Below are 20376 nucleotides of genomic sequence, written 5' to 3' on the forward strand. Positions count from 1 at the left end.
CATTAAAGTTGTTCATTAGAAACCATACAACTTTTCAACAGAGGGAGTCACTAAGGTTTCTTGGAGAATAGCATTTTCAGGACTTGGTCACGGATTTGTTTAGTTTTAACACCATAAACAATGGGGTTCAGAAAAGGAGGGACTAACAGGTATAGATCAGACAAGAGGATGTGCACATAAGGGGGTATGTGAGCCCCAAACCTGTGTGTGAAGAAAGAGAAGAAGCCCAGAAGGTAGAACTGCAGGAAGACACAGATGTGAGCAATGCAGGTATTGAAGGCTTTGAATCTAGCCTCCTTCTGGGGCAGCTGGAAGACCGTGATGAAGATTTGCACATAGGAGAAGGTAATAAAGACTATGTCAAACCCTAAGATGGCAAAGGCAACAAGGAGACCACATATCTTGTTGATTCTGATATCTTGAGCTGCCAATTTCACAATGGCCATGTGTTCACAGTAAGAGTGGGAGATAATGGTAGTTCTGTAGTACTTAAGGCGACATTTGATGAGTAGTATGGATGGGGATACAAGAATAAAAGCCCTGAGTAGGACACCAGCTCCAAGGCAAGTCATGAGTTGTGGAGAGAAGATAGTAGCATGTCTCAGAGGGTTGCAGATAGCCACATAGCGATCCAGAGCCATGGCCAGGAGGATGCCTGATTCTGTGGCCTGGAATGAGTGGATGAGTTCCATCTGCAGCAGGCAGGCATCAAAGGAAATCTGTGGCATGTGAAACCAGAAGATGCCCAACATTTTGGGAAGAATGCATGTGCTAAGGGCAATGTCTGTGACTGCCAAAATGGCCAAGAAAATGTACATGGGTATGTGGAGGCTCTTTTCACTTTTGATTATAACTAAAATTAGGGAGTTCCCAATCATAGCAATGATGTACATGACACAGAATGGAATTCCAATCCAGCACTGCACTGACTCCAGGCCAGGGATCCCCACTAGTGTTAACACAGAAGGCTTGAAGACTGAGCCATTGAACTTGATCATGGTGAGCTCAATAGAAACCTCTAGCAGTATTGGTGCTTCAACTTCTTCTACATGCTAAGACTAGATGCATTAAATTTAAGAGAAATTAATTCATTAGCAAAACATAATCTAAGTAGATTAGTAGTAAACCACCCTCTCTTTATTATCTCAGGTTCTCGTAATTTTATCTTTTCCAACTGGATTTAAAAATTAGCCTGTAAGTTTTAAATTATAATTACTTTAATCATTTTGAGTTAGTGAAGAAAAAATTGCTTTGTGGCTTTTTTTTCTGCCACATAAAAACTTCTCCCCAAAATTCTCCCCTTTTTTTGCTTATTATGTTTTTGTGCATCATTATGGATTTCTAAGTGCAATTCATAGGATGAAGCTATTATATGATCTCCCCTGTGTCTATACTAGACACAGACAATACATGAGAGTGCAAGAATTCTCAGTCTTTTCAAAAGAAGTCTAGAATTTTTTGGTTTTGGTTTTATTTTTTCTGGAACATCTTTCAGGTCTATAGCTCAACTGCTGGCATCTCAGGTAGTCTCTATTAAAAGCCTCTCTAGAGCTTCACTCATATTCATCTTTTCGAAATTTGGTGTTCGGGGCTCCCACTGAAGCAGTTAGAGAAAGGACTGAAGGAGCTGAAGGGGTTTGCAACCCCTTAGGAAGAACAACATTATCAACCAACCAGACCCCTTAGAACTCCAGGGACTAAAACACCAACCAAAGAGTACACATGAAGGAACTCATGGCTCCAGTTGCATTTGTAGCAGAGGATGGCATTGACTGGTATCAATAAGAGGAGAAGCCCTTGGTCCTGTGAAGGCTTGATGCCCCAGTGTATGGAAAAAGGGATAGCATTTGAAATGAAAATACATAAAATATCCAATAAAAAAAGAATAAGCAAAAAAAATTGTTTTTTTTCTAAACCTAATAATTTATTTTACACATCTTGCCAATCCTGTGAGAACTTTTAACAATAAATAGGTAATAGTTCAAGGAAGAAAAACATATTTACATGATATGAGAAAAATATAACAGGCTTGATTATTATACTTGTATTATTTATGAAATTTTCTAAATTCTCTAAATCCCTCAAAACAGAGGGATTGTGGGAAAAATTGCCATGTTAAACTCAAGAGTACAGTTAGACATTTCTATAGAATGAACTACGGTTTATCAATGAATAGGAATAGAGTTGTAATTGTTGCTAACACTGAGTGAATTAGATGAATACTGAAGCTAGGGAAATCGCTTAGGCTACTAGCTTGCTTTTTTCTTCACTTTCCCACCATGGTACAGAACCTCAAGCTCCTAGACTTACCTGGAGTCATGTGATGAGACACACAGCACTCATAGTGTAGGATCTTTGTGACAGTTCAATCAGTGAAGGATGGTGGTTTTATATGATAGTGTGTCTCTGTGGAACTGAGGTTTTCTAGTCCCTGTGCATCTGAGGTCATGTTACAACCAAAGTGAAAAAGAAGCAGAGCAAGGCCCCAGGAGGCTTGGGGGAGGAGAGCTACCTATCATGTGTGAAACCATGGGTTTGTTCCCAACAGTGAAAAACAGAAAATGTTTGATAAATTATGTAACTAATTAACTAACAGGCGCTCATTGTCAGATTATTTGTTTTTCTTTGACTTCTCTTTCCCTTTGGACCATAGAACTAAAATCACCCTTATTTTGAAACCTAATGACAAGACAAGGTTTCTTAATGACATCATCAAGAAAAAAGGCACTGATTTTCAAAATAACAACTTGAACGTGAAAATAAAAGCCCCTTGAGGATGTCACACGTCTTTGATTTTCAAATGTACTGAGTCATCCTTAGAAATGCTGAACAGTTTTCAGAGAGATGGGGCACTTATGTCCCTTATGGAGGTCTCTCACCTGCCTGAATTACAAAAGAGTGAATTTTATATTCTGCCTGTCCCAAAGCCAGTAGAATTTCTGCTTGACCTTGCTAAATATGTTGTGGAAGGAGGCTTGCAAGTAAATCTTGTCCACACTCTAGGGGAGATACAAGAAAGAGCTTGAGGACAAATGAACCAGTGCCAACTACACTGAGAAACAGGACACATTTAAATATGATTCTGGTGTAATCAATAGCAATTTCTTTTCATATCCAGAAAGTTTTCCATTTGAATGTTGATGACTGGAAGCCCTTCTGTATTTAATCTGGCTTTCACTGTGCTGTTCAAAATTTTTAACTGCTATTAGGCACTTCAGCAAACTTTCGTAGCACTTTACTATCAATACATGCAGAATGAATGTCACGACTGATATTCACTTAACAGTAAGAATGGTTTGAGCATTCAAAAAAGACTTTAAAGTAGAACTTCCAAAAACAAGAGTAAAATATTGATTACTAGAGGCTGGGTGGACAGCGAAAGTGAGATCTATGTCAAAAGACACAAAATTTCATTTGGCAGGTCTAATAAGTTCAAGATGACTAAAGACAGGAATAGCATGTTGTATTTTAAATTGATAAGAAACCAGATTTTTGAGGGATTTTTATAAATAATATGTATATGTTCAATGTATAGGTATTTTCAAGCTATCCTGTACACATAGATTACAATAAATTGTATAATTTAAAAATGTGTTTTCACATCCTTTGTGTTAAAAAAAACAAAGGATTGCAGTTTGGTTTCAAGAGATGAAATGAATAAGATTCCCTTTTTCTGTTTATGTAGAAAATACACTACTAAGCCTGAGCTCTGTAGTTCTGCTTTAGAGATCATAACAGTGAAAGTCCAGCAAATTTCATTGTCTCACCACATCTTGTCTTCTTCAGAAGACTTCCTTTACCTTTACAAAATTTTTGACCAAATGATATGTGCCGCCTTCCATCAAATTATATCAACTGCGAAACACTGTGGTGGTTTGAGTAAGAATTGCCTCCGTAGATTCCTATATACATACATACACATTCCTTCACACATTTTGTGGATGGATGGAGCAAATCTCCAACAACTTTATTTTTTCTCACATGCCATATATATCCCAGAAAAATCTCCCATGCAATATAGAAGTCACAATGTAACTACATTCTATTTTTCTTCTAATGAATGATTACAATAAGTAAAGATAAGAAAAAGCATGTTCTCCAATACCCTCACATGAATAAATATTTTATGTACAAGTGAAAAAAAAAAACAAATTATTCCCAAGAACCCACATGCATTCATAACTAACCAACTTGTTATAGATTAACAAAGTGTAATCAAGTTAATTTTCTCAGCAAGTATCTCTTACTGGCAGGCTGAAATTTATGGCTACAAAGAAAGGCTCAATTACTTTATTCATCTTAAAAAGAAATCTTATAAAAATCTTAAGAGAATCACTAATTTAATCTTTTATATGAAAGATCATTCATTACTATTTTAAATCCTCAGGGTGCACATCTACTCATTAAAATTTTCTTATTAAACCATATCAGAAAGCTGAGGACAAAAGTGAGTACAAGAAATTAATCATCACCTTGGTCAGCAGCCCAGTTTCATCAAGAGTCACATCAGCCAGTGCCAAGTGGGCTTCCAGTGTTCTTGTTTCCTGACCTTAAACATTCCCAATTTAACTATTATGAGTGTGCCTTTCTGAACTTCAAATTGTTCTCTAAGATTTTCTACACCAGAGCCATTAGAAAAAACCAACCTTAACCTAACTGTACTAGCAATCTACTTCTCCAAATTCTTCCTAAAGGTGGCAGTCAATTGTTGACAATGTACATCTCTAAATTCTTTCCTAGGATGATAGATAAGTCATTAATCTACCCCAGCAGCAATGCTTGAAAAAGATCAAGCACTACTGTTGTAAATGACAATGATACTGCCCAGTGAGGGCCTTGAAGCCCCTTAGAGTTTTCATACAGCCCATAGATTTTTGAGAGATGTGCACGTGAAGGCAACAAACAGAGTGATATTTCCTAACAGCATGAAGTCCTCAGGTCTTGTAGCCCTCTGGGTTCTGCACACCCATTGTAGTTGGGCTAATCCAGGAGCTGAATTCTAGAAGTTTTAAAGCTCTTTGCTGTTCCTCTTGCAAGGTTCCCAGCATGTTTCCACAAAAAAAGAGGGAGACATTCATTCCAAACATAAAACAGTCTAACACTCAGGTGTTGGACAGAATAAAATCTATTAAAGTTTCCAAATTTGTTATTTTTGAAAAATAAAAAAATTATCTTGAAACATTGTATAAATGTGTAGTATACATACTCTCCTTCTTTTTAAGTATTTGTGGAGGAAATAGTCACTTGTTCTAAAAATGTGTGAAAAATATGAAAAATATGACTCAACATTGCTACCTTATCTCCTTGGCAGTATGACAATGGCATTCTCATAAACTCCAAAGTTAGTAGTTAGTGTAGATAAATTATATAACACATTTATGACAAGCCATCTGATAACCACTGTTTTGAATTTAAACTTAAAAAAATGTTTTAATTAAAGGCCAAAGAGATGACTTAGCTAACAAAGATGATTGCCGCCAGGCTTGATGAGTTGATTTCTGTCTCTGGAACCCACGGTATAAAATGATAATGAATGTTCAAAAGTTACCTCATAACCTTCATAAATGTGTGTGTGTGTGTGTGTGTGTGTGTGTGTGTGTGTGTGTATACACATTTTCACATGAATTAAGATAAAAGAAATACTTTTAATGTTTTAGTGTGTATTACAATTTATTCCTTTTTTAAAGAATTGACATTGTAATAGAATTAACAATTGCTTCATTTATTTTAAGCACACATTTTATTTTATTGTTACTTAGACAGTTTTATAGTTTTAGTTTACTATAAGTGGCTGCTGTTACATAATATTTTTATGTTTTCAGGTGAAACTCATCTCCCATGTTTTCTGTCAAATGATCCTGTCTTCACCAACAAATACATTTATCTGAAATCAAATGTATTATTATTGTTGTTATTATTATAATTATTGTTACTATCTCATTTCCACTATGACTTCAATTACATTACAGCCTTCAGATGTGTTAATTCATATCACGTGTGTGGACCACCTTACTCCCTGGGCTTTTGAAAAGCTGTTGCAATTACCACCAGTACACATAAAGGATAATAGTAACAGTAAATTTATACATCAGCCATTTGAATAATCTGAAAGAAATGTATAGCTTCCCTGACAGGTTTCACCTGAATTATTAGGGATGAATAATGAAATATAAAGCCTGAGCAGACAAGAAAAAGGAATATTGAATCAGTAACATAAAGATATAAAAATCTTCCATCAAACAGGCAGAAAGATAGTTCCGAACTGAGTATGGTGGTTCACTTGGAGTTGAAAATTACAATGACTTTCTGGAAAACGTGGATCACAGAATGATATCTTGCTTCAATAAACAAACAAAATAAGAGGAGAAAGAAAGAAAAAATGTACATCGAGACTAGATGACTTGGCTTCAACAGCTGAGTTATGTCATGCACTTAAATATCCATTCTTCTCAAGCTCTTAACAAAATAAAAGTAGAAAAAATATGTAAAAAATTTATTTTTTCAGGCCAAAAGAGACAAAGACACTGCAAGAAAACAAAGTTATACCACAAGTGTGGATACAGATGTAGCCATATTCTCAACAAGATACTAGCAACCAAAATGAAAGGATGCATCAGGAAAATAGTTCTCTTTGGTAAAGCAGGATTTCTACATAGGATGTAGAGATGAATCAGTGTTCACACATGAATTCACTTAATACACTTGGTTATCAAATCAGAGATACACTCATGCACTCCCATTAAGATGCGTGAAAATTATGAAATTTGTCATCCTTTAATGATGATGTATATCTTAACATATTGTGTGAACAGGGAAAGTTTCCCACCCAAATAAAAGCCAAATTAGATAAGTCTGTGAACAATATGATAGAGTATAGATAGGTGGTGGACTCGACCTCACCCTACGTGAGGAGCTTTTGGCAGGTGATGACCATTAAGTGAAAAGGAGTTGTGAGTTTCATCAGCAGTGTGGCCCAAAGTGCATTGCTTTATGGTTAGAGCTATTTGTCTTTTGTCTTCTTATGTTGTAAATAATACATAAAGGTTCATTACCAACTTTTTAAAGTATTTTGTATATGTGAGTCTGGTGTAGAAATATGAAAATGCTTGTGCATACATATAGACAATAACTGTACACACAAATATTAATAGGATAGTAACAACCTCTGGCCAGGTTTCATGAGTTGTGTTATACAGTTATAAAGCTCACTTCCAACTTCTAAATGCTACTGAACTGTCTTTTATATACATCAGGACATTTTTTTTTTACATTTCCTTAAATTCTTTAGGTTTTTAACAGAAAAGGGAAGGATTTTTCACAAGTTAAATTTTGGTGTTAAAAAAAAAAAAAAAAAAAGCCAGGTGTGGTGGCACACGCCTTTAATCCCAGCACTCAGGAGGCAGAGGCAGGTGGATTTCTGAGTTTGAGGCCATCCTGGTCTACAAAGTGAGTTCCAAGAGAGCCAGGGCTATACATAGGAAACCCTGTCTTGAAAAAAAAAATTTTTTTTTGGTATAACGTGTTCATGCACATGTATTTTTGTCTGATTAAATCCTTTTTCAATGGAAATTTCTAAACTAATATTCCAATGAAACTTCTTTTGGATTTTCCTTTTAACTATTGGTCATGGGACTTTCCAGTCATTTACTCTTACAGAGGCTCTGTTGACGCCAGGATGCTCCCTAGTATCTTTAAACTAAAGTCCCAACACATATGTGGAAAATTACAGCTTTTAGAAAACTAGAGTGATATTGACAGCTAGCTTTATTTTAGAAAATATGTTTAACTTATTATTGACAACTTACTTAATGTATATATTATATAAGTTTATACTTTAAAAGTGGCTTTAAATAATTGTATATATATATATATATATATATATATATGTATATATATACACATATGCCTCAAAATATATATAGTTACAATTGCAGGCAGTAACAATAGTAACAAAGGGCAGGTGTATCTCCATGAAACCTACTCTTAAAAGAAAAGAATAGAACTCATGAAATATCAAGGAATCTTAAGTGATTTTAGAGTTACTAATTTAGTATAAGAATTGCATTGACTAAAAGAACTATAGTATAAATGCTTCATTCTATTGCCTCATACATTTGCTGGTGGGCAAAGAAACTTTTTACACTTCAGCAGAAAATGAGATCCTTTGAAATATGATCACAATACAATGTAATAATTCTCAGAGAATTAATAAAAAATAGTTTTAAGATATTCGATGGCTTTCTCTTTTTTACTTTCTTTACATAAGAAATGTATTTTCACATTTATCTCTATATAAATATAAAGTAACTTGAAGTCCACACTAATAAAAGTCACTAAGTTATTTTCCCTCACTCTCTGGATGTATTAGATAATATTGCGAATATTTTCATGTATATTATCCTCTTGAAAGTGAAGCACTCTAAATCTCATTTATTTCTATTTCTCACAGGGCTCACATTTAAAAGAGTTTTATTTGGGAATATGCTATCTTTAACATCTGCTGTCATGTTAACATGTACTCACTGAGGAGAAAATGAAAACCACTCGATCTTGGATATGCTTGGTCTTCACCCCATAGATGATGGGGTTAAGCATTGGGGGCACCACCACATAGAGGTTGGCCACTAGGATGTGGATGTGGCGAGGAATTGTTTTGCCTCCAAAGCGATGGGCAAAAAATGAAAAGAATGCAGGGGTGTAGAACAAAAGAATAACACAGATGTGGGAGCCACATGTGTTGAGGGCCTTGTATCTGGCAGCCCAGGAAGGGATTTGAAAAACAGTGCGAAGAATCATGGTGTAGGAAATAATGATGAGTAGTATATCTAGCCCAGTAGACAGGAGGGCCATTGTCAGTCCATATACGATGTTGACAGTGATATTGTCGCATGCCAATCTGGCAATGCCCATGTGCTCGCAGTATGAATGGGGAATTATGTGTCTCCCACAATACAGAAGTCGATATACCAGGAAGATGAATGGAACACAGATGAGAAAGCTTCTGACCACAGCTGCTGTGCCAATCTTACCAATGACTGAGGAAGTAAGGATGGTGGTGTATCTCAGTGGGTAACAGATGGCCACATAGCGGTCAAATGCCATGGCCAGAAGAATGGCAGACTCTGCCACAAAGATGAAATGTATGAAGAACATTTGGGACACACAACTGCCAAAGGATATACCCCTGGAATGGAACCAGAAGATGGCCAGCATCTTGGGAACTGTAGCTGTGGAGAGCAGGAGGTCTGCTAATGCCAGCATGGAGAGAAAAAAATACATGGGCTCATGCAGACTGCGTTCAGTCACTATCAGGAAGATTAGAAGGACATTGCCTATGACAGCCACGATGTACATAGAACAGATGGGGATGGCTATCCAGGAATGTAGATCTTCTAGTCCTGGGATTCCAATCAGAACATACCATACATCCTGTGGATTGGTGTGATTGTGAAAGGAAGATGCCACCTTCATTGTATACACAAGCTTTGGCTCTTTTACACGCACTGCAGCATTAAGGATTGAGAAATACAGCCAAGGATGGATGAGGTTTCATCATATTCTTCCCCAATAATTGCATCTGTGTGAAAGCATTAAGGAGAATTAACTAGTCTAAATATGCACACTGTTGATCAAGCAATTAATTATTGCATCTTGAAAGAAATGGTTATCAATTAATAAATATTTAATATGTACTTTAGCACTTTATGTATATAAACTTACAAAGTTCCTATGATGACCTACTAGAATGGTCTCTGTGTTAATCTATACTATCCACACTACTATTCACATGGATAAGAAAGGAGGGGTCCATAAGCTTTGAGTCTCTTTCCATAGAACTCATTGAATCAAAAACTCAGGTAGAGAAAATTTTAGCTCTAATCTTAGTCATCTTTATCCATATTTCAAAATAAAACTAGACATAGAATATGTATACCATAAAGTCTCTCAGTCATCATATTCCTGAAGAAAACAGATATGAAATTGAGATATTTTAACTTATGATATAAAGTTTGATAAGGTAGATTTCAAACATTATAGCATAACATGCCCTCTTCTATGTTTAGTGATCAATGAATTGATGCTAAGCCATTAAAATCGCAAAAATGAAGTAAATATATCCCTGTCTGCCTACTACCCAACTCTCAAAAATATGTATGAGATTTTAAAGATCTGAACTATTTGAAATACCAGATTTTACTGGGTTCTGAAATGAACAAGACTACTATGTAGTCAACTTTTCTTTTACAAGAGCCATCTTAAGTTTCTATTGGAAATTAGACAATATACCTTTATATTATCAAGTTCTGACAAAAGCAAGTGGTGATAGCTATAAATCAAATAGATCCTATCATACAGTAAAGAATGCATAGTTCTTTAATAAAAAGAAGAAAGGTGGCTTTCTGGTTACAAGTTTTACATGAGGGGATAAAAGAAAAAGCCAATACATTGCCAGACTAAGTACAAACATGTGTGCGTACGTGTGTGTGTGTGTGTGTGTGTGTGTGTGTGTGTGTGTGTGTAGGTAACACACAGCACAAACATCAATATGTGATGCCAATTCATAGGCAGGTCCAAAGTTCTCCCAATGCAGACAGCAAAAAAATCTTTATTCCCAAAATGGCACATGGAGTTACAAAATGATTATCAGTCTACTTAATAGAGAAAACCCTTTGCCAGCTGTACATCCAACAGGAAATTAATACTCTGAATATGTAAAGAGCTCAAGAATCTAAATATGGTAAAAGAAAGTCATCAATTAAGTATATTGGACTGAATAGACAGTGATCAACAGGAGAAAGGGGGCAATGTTTGAGAAAGTGTTCAACATTCTAAGCCATCAAGAAAATACAAATGGAAACTGTTGAGGTTTCCCTGCATCTCTGTCAGATAATTGATACTATGACTTTCACAGGAAAGTGAATGTCACTTGTGACTAATATGTTAAGCAAAGGAAGCCAGAATCAGAAATACAAATATTGCATGTTTTCTGTCATATGTAGAATATCAGTTTAAATTTGCATATAGATGTATATATGCTTACGATATGTAGGTCATCAAAATAGAGTTAGTATTATGAGAGGAATAAGTGATATAAAGATAGCAGAAATGGTGTTAAAAATATTGTGGAATACCTATGTCATGAATATATATGGAAACTTTTGGTAAGAAAAAAGGACCTGACTATGTGGGGTGCGAGAAAGCAGGGGACGGGAAGGAGAGTGGGAATGCTAAGTATAATGAGCTGCATATAATGGTATAGATAGTGAGAACTAAATATAATAGAATAGCTGGGTAAATAAGTTACAATAAAACACATTTGTGTGTGCTTAACCAAAACATTAACTAACAGAGGAGCAGATGCTCTTTGTACCTTGATTCCACTACATTTGTATCCTGTCCACTATAATTAAGCATCCTAACTGTGCACCAAGGCACTGTATTGTCCCCACCTTTCTTTGTTACTATGTGCAAAATTGCCTCCTTTATCTGATTGAAATATTAGGCACTTCTTATTTAATTACAATTAAATATATAAGGCAGTATCTGCCTATATAACTTTAGTGTAAATTGGCATGAAGCTCTTTACAAACAATGGACATTTATGGATCTTCCCCCTTCACATAAACCAACCGGTGAACGGGACTTATCTGAGAAGTAGAGCAATCTCCATGGAGTTGGGGGAACCATGGTGTAAAGATGTAAGGGAGGCAAACAGATCCTTCAGATTTTCCCTGTTGGTGGGGAGCTTTAGCCTCCACTAATCTTTTATTTTATTTGTCTTTCACTGTGGGATTAAGATTTGGAATTAATTAAAATGTTGTTCTGTGCTCCTTGTAAAATGCACTATGACTACTTTGACTGCACAGTCCAGCTGAACCTGCACATGTTGGACCTGAACACTGTCAGGTAAAATGTACTTGGCTGTGTGCGGAGACTGTTACTTGAATTTTAGTTCCCTTGCTGATAAATTACCTAAAAATTTAGCACCATTATAACTCCATTCTCAGGTTAGCATTTCAGGATAATAACTACATAAATCACATAAATCTCTATTTATTGCAGCAACAAATGACATAAGAGCACACATAAAATTACCAACATTAATAATAAAATCATTGTTAATTTAAATACTTGTTAACTTCCTGGGTTTCAGATTAAATTTGTTTATAACATAATCCCCAAACCAAGATATATTATCTTACCCTATAGTCTAAAATCATCAGTTGTGTTTATAGTAGCCAGTGACGGAGGCATTGCTTTAAATTAGATGACCGTTCCTACCAATATAAGACCATCATCAGTTTTTCAGAGTTAACATCTCCAAGTCTCAGTTTTTTAAATATGCATCATGAATGGTACCTGATGTTATAAGGCGTTATATATTTTATGAACATGTTCATACATTCATTCTTGAATATATAAGGTTTGTCTTTACTTAAATTTTTAAACAACTAAGCTTTATTTTAACCATCAGAAATTTATCACACCTATATTCAAATCCTGATAAAAAAAAGAAGAGGCCATTGTATAAATATAAATATGGAAACACTGTGACTGATGACTAAATCACTCAAAATAGAACTACACCACCATTGCAGATCAACTTGACTAGAGTTGAGTGTTGTACTCTATGGGTCAGAACTGCAGAAAACATGACTTAAGTGTCTCCTGTCATCTGCTTCAAGCTTCCTTTGTACTTACTTGTTTCTGTTTAAAATCTGAAGACATTTAACAGGAGAAAGAGTAAAAGCAAGGAGATTCTACGAGCCTAAACAACAAATCTGGAGCATTTATTTATACCTCTTTTTAGACATCTCTTGGGCCCTAGATGTTTAGCCCAAGAGCATTGAGTTGTATCCTACCATAGAAGAAAGTCCAGCACTGGCTCTTCTCTCGAGAACTTTCCTCCTCCTCCTCCTCCACAGTCTGAGAAACATTTCTTCTGGTTAGCATTCCCAGGCAGTAAAATTAATACATATTCCAGTTTTCTTTTCATGTCAGAGATTTGTACCAGCACAATCATATCCTGTTCCCTGGAGGCATCTACTGTAACAGAGCTCTAAATACCATGTAGGGAAGAAGTGCTGAATAAGTTTTTGAAGCCACTATAATGAGGTCTTTTATTTTTTAATCACATGTTCCTTCAAATCTTAAATCTCTTTGTCTTTCCTTCTGTTCCGTAGGTTACGTGACAGAATTATTCAGGATCATAAGGGTCCAAAAATGCAAAAAGATAATATAGAAATCTCTTTTGACGTTTGAGTAATATTTTTATTATTTTAGCTTCTTATTATTTAATTAATTAACAATTAATTAAGATATTAATTTTTGTTTTTGTAAAATGTGTCTGTATGTGACTATGTGTTACATGGAGGCAAGCGTCATAACGTTCCCCTGAACCAGGAGTTAAAGGTCAGTATGAGCTGCTATTATAAGGCTAATGTGGATGTCGGGAACTGAACCCCAGGTATCTCTTTAGCCCAATTACCCAGCTTTAGCCCAATTACCTATCCCAGGACCACCTGCTTAAAGATGGGTTCTTGGTGTGCAGGGCTCTCCATCAGTTAACCATAAAGGAAACCTTCCAGAGCTATGCCCACAGACCAATCTCATCTAGTCCATTTTTCAATTGAGACTTTCTTCTAGGATTACTCTGGCAGCTTCAGGTTGTCAATTAAAGCTAACTGGGATAAACTGTATCACCACCTTTTTAAGGTCATTTCTCTAATGATCCTGTCGCATACCAGTAGGGGGCAGAATTGATCCACTGATCCCCCCCCCCCTTTCTTCAAAGATGCATGAAACAAGCCTGCTTGTAAAAGTGATCAGGTCAAATAGGGTTTTGGCATAGCTGAAAACATAGGTAAGAACCTCCTACAAACTATGTGCTAAGACCAGACAGCACGGTTAACCACAAACTTAGAGACTATCAGTGCTATCAGTGCACGAGTTGTATGCTTACTCATTTTATAATGCTCTCTTTAGTTACTCATAGTTTCTCCATTATTTTATTCACTGAATATTTGATAACATATGCATAAAGAATATCCTAATCTTAACTTTTCTTAAATTCTAAATCTAAATCTAATTTTAAATTCTAAATTTTAAATTTTCTATTTAATATTATTTTCTACTTTAATATATTTTAAACATATTATTTTATATTTTATAATTTATAGCGGCATAATAAAGTATACATGAATAATTCACCTATTTAACTGTGATCATCTGAGGTTTCTGAGTAGCTGCCACCAAAATTTAGATTATTTAATTGATATAAGACAAGAATAGTAACTCTCAAGTGAGTTTTGTTTTGTTGTTTAAAAAAATCTCCCATTATTTATGGGACCACAAAAAATAAAATCAATCATAAAGATGACTGTAAATCAATAAAGCAGAAAATAAAATGACAAATGAACTCATCTTTTAAATACATTTCTTATAATTTCTGACAAATAATAATTGTGTGTTTTAATGGAATACAATGTATATGTATAAACAATAGAAAGAGATAATCCAGCCAATTAACTTATCTACCATCTCACCAAGTTAACTTTCAAGTGATAATAAAGTCCATTTTTTGAAAGAAAATAGATGGAAATAGAGCTCATCATGCTAAAAGATAAGTCACATTATAAGACAAGTGTGATATGTTTTCTCTTATATGTGGAAAAAGGAAGAACATCAAAATGGAGTATTATAGAATTTAAGGGGGAGGGACTATATGCCACCATCAAGCACTATGAAAGCAAGAGAGGAAACTCCTAGGCAAGCTCCAGCTCCATTTCTCTGTGGTCTACAATTAGAGTGTGAGATATCTTCATCGAGAGGAAATAGCCTGTACTGGTGGGAGCACTACTGCCTGTGCTCCAGTCTCCCTGACCAGTAACTGACAGGGAAGCAGCCCACACCAGCACTGGAATTAATAATCTACCTAATTTCATACCACAGATGATCCTTAATCCCACACATACTGTTAGATCCCTACAATCACAAAAATTCACTCCAACTTAAAACATACAGATGGAAGGATTCATAGCCAAAGAAAGAATGCAACCTTTGTCTTCCTGGGCATGGGATACCTTACATAGTAAAACAGTTTCTAGTACCATCCATTTTGCTGAGATTTTTCAAAAATTCGTTTTTCTTTTCAGGTTATTAAAAACCTGTGTGTGTGTGACATATTGTCATTATCCATTTCCTGTAAATGGGCACCTCAGCTGATTCCATTTCCCAACTATTGTGATATGAAAGCATCCCTGTAGTTGGATATAAAATCCTTTTGAGTGGTACAGCTAGGTCCAAGGGTAAGTCTGGTTTGAGTTTTTGAATAATTTGCCCACTAGTTTCCATAATGTTGCATTAGTTTTCACTCTTATCAGTGGTGAACAGGGCTTCCCTTTCCATACATCCTTCCTCATATTAGCCTTCATTTGTTTCCTAGGACAGGTGACTATTTTGGCTACAGTGAGATTTTTGTTTTACATTTCGCCCATGGCTAGACACATTGAATAATTTTCAAAACATTTATAGGCCACTTAAATTATTTTTCTTTTGAAAATCCTCCGTTCCCCTTCCACCCCTCCCACCTGGTCTGTGCTGCTGGGGCAGACCCCTAGTAGGTCTGCTCCCGTGAAGACTCCATATCCCAATCCATCCTAAAGGACCCACTGTACTCAGAGCAGTTGGTAAGAATCTCCCACCCCCCATCTCTGAGTCCAGGGTTGCTGATGGGAGCCTGGTGGACTCTGGACCTATCACCCACCAAAAAAAATCTGCCCTCCCAAATCCCACTCCTTCCTTCCTTCCTGTCCACTCCTTCTGCCTGTTCCTAGCTGCTAACGCAGACCCCTAGTTGGTCTGCTCCTGTGAAGACTCCATATCCCAATATATACTAGAGGACCCGCTGCACTCAGAGCATTTGAGGACCTGCTGCACTCAGAGCAGTTGGACCCACTGCACTCAGAGCAGTTGAGTAGTTAAGGATCCTGTGAACTCAGAGCAGTTGATGATAAGCTGCACTCAGGGCAGTTGGACAACAGCTTGACTGCTCCACTGAAAACTCAACAGTCTGAAGGCCTCCCAGGAAATCTACTGCAGCCAGGGCAACAGGTAAGCAGCTTCTCTGCCCCTGTAAAGAACCCCCAGTTGGAAGGCTCCACAGGTGGTCTGATACAGCCAGGGCCACAAGTCTACCAGGGACAAAAGAGGCAGACTCAACACAGTCACCCAGATCAACAAACACCATGGATATACAAATGGCAAAAGGCAAACATAAGACCATAAGCAACAGAAACCAAAATATGTGGGCGTCATCAAAACCCAGATCTCCCATCACAGCAATCATTGAATACACCAACACACCTGAAAATCAGGAATCTGTCCTAAAATTCTATCTCATGAAGACAATAGAGTCCTTTAAGGAGGATATCAATAATTCACAGAAAGAAATACAGGAAAATACAGGTAAACAGGTGAAGGAATTGAATAAAGTGATCCAAGACCTAAAAGTAGAAGTAGAAACAATAAAGAAAACACAAATGGAGGCAAGCCTGGAAAGGGAAAACCTAGGAAAGAAGTCAGGAATCACAGATGTAACTATTACCAACAGAATAAAAGAGATAGAAGAGAGGATCTCAGGTGTAGAAGATAGGGTAGAAGAGATTCTAAACATAAAAAACTCCTAACCCAAAGCATCCCAGAAATTCAGGATACAATGAAGAGACCAAATCTAAGGATAATCAGAATAGAGGAGAACAAAGATTACCAGCCTAAAGGACCTGAAAATGTCTTCAACAAAATCATAGAAGAAAAACTTCCCCCACCCTAAAGAAAGAGATGGACATAAAGATATAAGAATCCTATATAACACCAAATAAATGGGACCAGAAAATAAAATCTTCTCATAACATAATTATCAGAATATTAAATACACAGAGCAAAGAAAGAATATTAAGAGCTACAAGGCAAAAAGGCTAAGTAACATACAAAGGTATACCTATCCGAATTATAGTAGACTTCTCAACAGAGACTATGAAAGCCAGAAGAGTCAGGTCAGAGGTTATGCAGACTCTAAGAGAACACAAATGCTAGCCCAGGCTACTATACCCAACAAAACTCTCATTCAACATAGATGGAGAAACCAAAATATTCCAGGACATAACCAAATTCACACAGTATCTATCTACCAACCCAGCACTACAGGGGATCCTGAAAGAAAAACTCCAACACAAGGAAGATACCTGTACCAAAGAAAGGACAAGATATTAAGCATCTCACTACAAAGTCAAAAGCAGAGCCACAAGCACATAAAGCCACCTACAAAAACAAACATATCAGGGACTAACAGTCATCACTCTTTAATATCTCTGAATATTAATGGACTCAACTCACCTATAAAAGGACATACACTAACAGACTGGATACACAAACAAGGTCCAGCATTTTGCTGCATATAAGAAGCACACTTCAACAACAAAGACAGGCACTAACTCAGAGTAAAAGGATGGAAAAAGGTCTTCCAAGGAAATGGTCCCAAGAAACAAGCAGGAGTTGTCAGTAGTACAGAATTCTACCAGACCTTCAAAGAAGACCTGATACAAATTTTCCTCAAACTCTTCCATAAAATAGAAACAGAAGGAGCACTACCTAACTCGTTCTATGAAACCACAATTACTCTGATACCTAAAACACACAAGGCCCAACTAAAAAAGAGAACTTCGGACCAATCTCACTTATAAATATCAATGCAAAAATATTCAATAAAATTCTAGCAAACCCAATTCAAGAACACATCAAAACCGTAATTCACCATGATCAAGTAGGCTTCATCCCAGTGATGCAAGGTTGGTTTAATATATGAAAATTCATTAATGTAACCCACTATATAAACAAACTTAAAAAAAAATCACATGATTATCTCCTTAGATGCAGAAAAAATATTTGACAAAATAATACAACACCCCTTCATGTTAAAAGTATTGGAGAGATCAGGAATTCAGGGCCCATACCTAAGCATAATAAAAACAATTTACTGTAAACCAGGAGCCAATATCAAATTAAACTGACACATACTTGAAGCGATCCCACTGAAAGCAGGGGCAAGGATGCCCACTCTTCCCATATCTATTCAATATAGTACTTGAAGTTTTAGCTAGAACAATAAGACAGCAAAGAGATCAAAGGGATTCAAATTGGTAAAGAAGAAGTAAAGGTATCACTATTTGCAGATGATATGATAGTATACATAAGCGACCCCAAAAATTCTACCAGAAAACTTCTCCAGCTGATAAACAACTTCAGCAAAGTGGCTGGATATAAAATTAACTCAAATAAATCNTTAGCCTTCCTTTATACAAAGGATAAACAGGCTGAGAAAGAAATTAGGGTAACAATTCCTTTCACAATAGCCACAAATAGAATAAAACATCTTGGGGGTAACTCTAACCAAACAAGTGAAATACCTGTATGAAAATAATTCCAAGTCTCTCAAGAAAGAAATCAAAGAAGATCTCAGAAAATGGAGAGATCTCCCATGGTCATGGATGGGCAAAATTAACATAGTAAAAATGGCCATCCTACCAAAGGCAATCTATAGATTCAATGCAATCCCTATCAAAATCTCAACACAATTCTTCAAAGACATGGAAAGAGCAATTCTTAAATTCATCTGAAAAGGGAAAAAACCCATAATAGTGAAAACAATTCTTAACAAGAAAAGAATGGCTGCAAGAAATCACCATCTCTGACTTGAAGCTTTATTACAGAGCAATAGTGATAAAAACTGCATGGTATTGGTACAGAGACAGACATGTTGATCAATGGAAAAGAACTGAAGACTCAGAAATAAAACCACACATTAAGATTACTTGATCTTTGAGAAAGACGCCAAAAATATACAATGGAAAAAAGAAAGCATCTTCAATAAATGGTGCTAGTCTAACTGGCTGTCTATATGTAGAAGAATGAAAATAGACCCGTATTTGTCACTTTGTACAAAGCTCAAGTCCAAGTGGATCAAGGACTGCAACATAAAACCAGGTACACTGAATCTAATAGGAGAGAAAGTGGGGGAAAGCCTTGAACTCATAGGCACAGGGGAAATTTTCCTAAACAGAACTCCAATGGCTCATGCTCCAAGATCAACAATTGATAAATGGGACCTCATGAAACTGGAAAGCTTCTGTAAGGCAAAGGACATAGTCAATAAGACAAATCGGCAACTTACAGATTGGGAAAAAACCTTCACTAACCCCGCATCCGATAGAGGACTAATATCCAAAATATAAAAAGAACTCAAGAAGTTAATCACCAAAAAAACCAAACAACTCAATCAAAAAAATGGAGTGGGTGGGTTGGGGAGCAGGGCAGGGGAGGGTATAGGGAACTTTCGGAGAGGAAACTAGGAAAGGGAATAGCATTTGAAATGTAAATGAAGAAAATATCTAATAAAAATGGGGTATAAAACTAAACTGAGAATTCACAACTGAAGAATCTCAAATGGTTGAGAAAATGTTCAAATGATCAGAGAAATGCATATCAAAATGACCCTGAGATTCCACTTTACAGCAATCAGATTAGCTAAGATCAAATGCTCAAGTGACAGCACATGTTGGAGAGGAAGTGGAGAAATAGGAACACTCCTCCATTGCTGGTGGGATTGCAAACTCGGACAACCACTCTGGAAACCAATCTGGAGGTTCCTCAAAAAATTGGAAATAGATCTACCTGAAGATCCAGCTATACCACTCTTGGGAATGTACCCAAAAGATGCCCCACCATGCCACAGGGGCACATGTTCCATTATGTTCATAGCGGCCTTATTTGTGATAGCCAGAAGCAAACAACCTAGATGTCCCACGAAAGAAGAATGGATACAGAAAATGTGGTTCATTTACACAATAGAATAATACTCAGCTATTGAGAACGAGGACATCCTGAGTTTTGCAGGCAAATGGATGGAACTCATCCTGAGTGAGGTAACTCAGACCCTAAAGGACATGCATGGTATGTACTCACTAATAAGTAGATCTTAGCCAAATAAATAAAAATAAAAAAATAAGAAGTGCAGGATACCCAAGATACAGTCCACAGAACTCAGAGCTCAACAAGCTGAAGTGCCCAAGTGAGGACACCTCAGTCCCACTTGGGAGAGAGAAGAAAGCTATCACAAGTAAGGTTGGAGGGAAGGACATGGGAGGGAAAGTGGACAGAGTGGGAGGAGGAGTGGGGGAGGAGAGGGAAACTTGGTCTGGTATTGGGTGAGGGAAAATCACTAAAGTCCTGAGGGTCAACAGAAAGAATGTAATCAAGCAATCTCAGGAAATAAGATGGGGGAACCCCCCTCAGAGTGCACCAGAGCCCTGGGAAGTGAGA

General features: G+C 36.5%; 2 protein-coding genes across 2 annotated transcripts; both read right to left on the reverse strand.

Annotated features, from left to right (window-relative positions):
* Positions 1-50: 50 nt before the first annotated feature.
* Positions 51-998, reverse strand: LOC110334571 (olfactory receptor 52A5-like). The gene has a single exon (XM_021216300.1). It carries the CDS (start codon positions 996-998, stop codon positions 51-53), a length of 948 nt encoding a protein of 315 aa, XP_021071959.1.
* Positions 999-8413: 7415 nt separating this feature from the next.
* LOC110326836 (olfactory receptor 52Z1) lies at positions 8414-12772 on the reverse strand. The gene is made up of 2 exons (XM_021205447.1): positions 12703-12772; positions 8414-9577 (listed from the first exon to the last, which is right to left on the reverse strand). The coding sequence occupies exon 2, from the start codon at positions 9469-9471 to the stop codon at positions 8509-8511; it is 963 nt and encodes a 320-aa protein (XP_021061106.1). The 5' UTR covers positions 9472-9577; positions 12703-12772; the 3' UTR covers positions 8414-8508.
* Between the last annotated feature and the right edge of the window lie 7604 nt (positions 12773-20376).

Source organism: Mus pahari, chromosome 1, assembly GCF_900095145.1.
Source record: "Mus pahari chromosome 1, PAHARI_EIJ_v1.1, whole genome shotgun sequence".
NCBI classification, from domain to species: Eukaryota; Metazoa; Chordata; class Mammalia; order Rodentia; family Muridae; genus Mus; species Mus pahari.

Bases quoted from the DNA above. Each gene is read 5' to 3' on its own strand.
- LOC110334571 (XM_021216300.1), bottom strand. From the start codon at position 998: ATGATCAAGTTCAATGGCTCAGTCTTCAAGCCTTCTGTGTTAACACTA.
- LOC110326836 (XM_021205447.1), bottom strand. From the start codon at position 9,471: ATGAAGGTGGCATCTTCCTTTCACAATCACACCAATCCACAGGATGTA.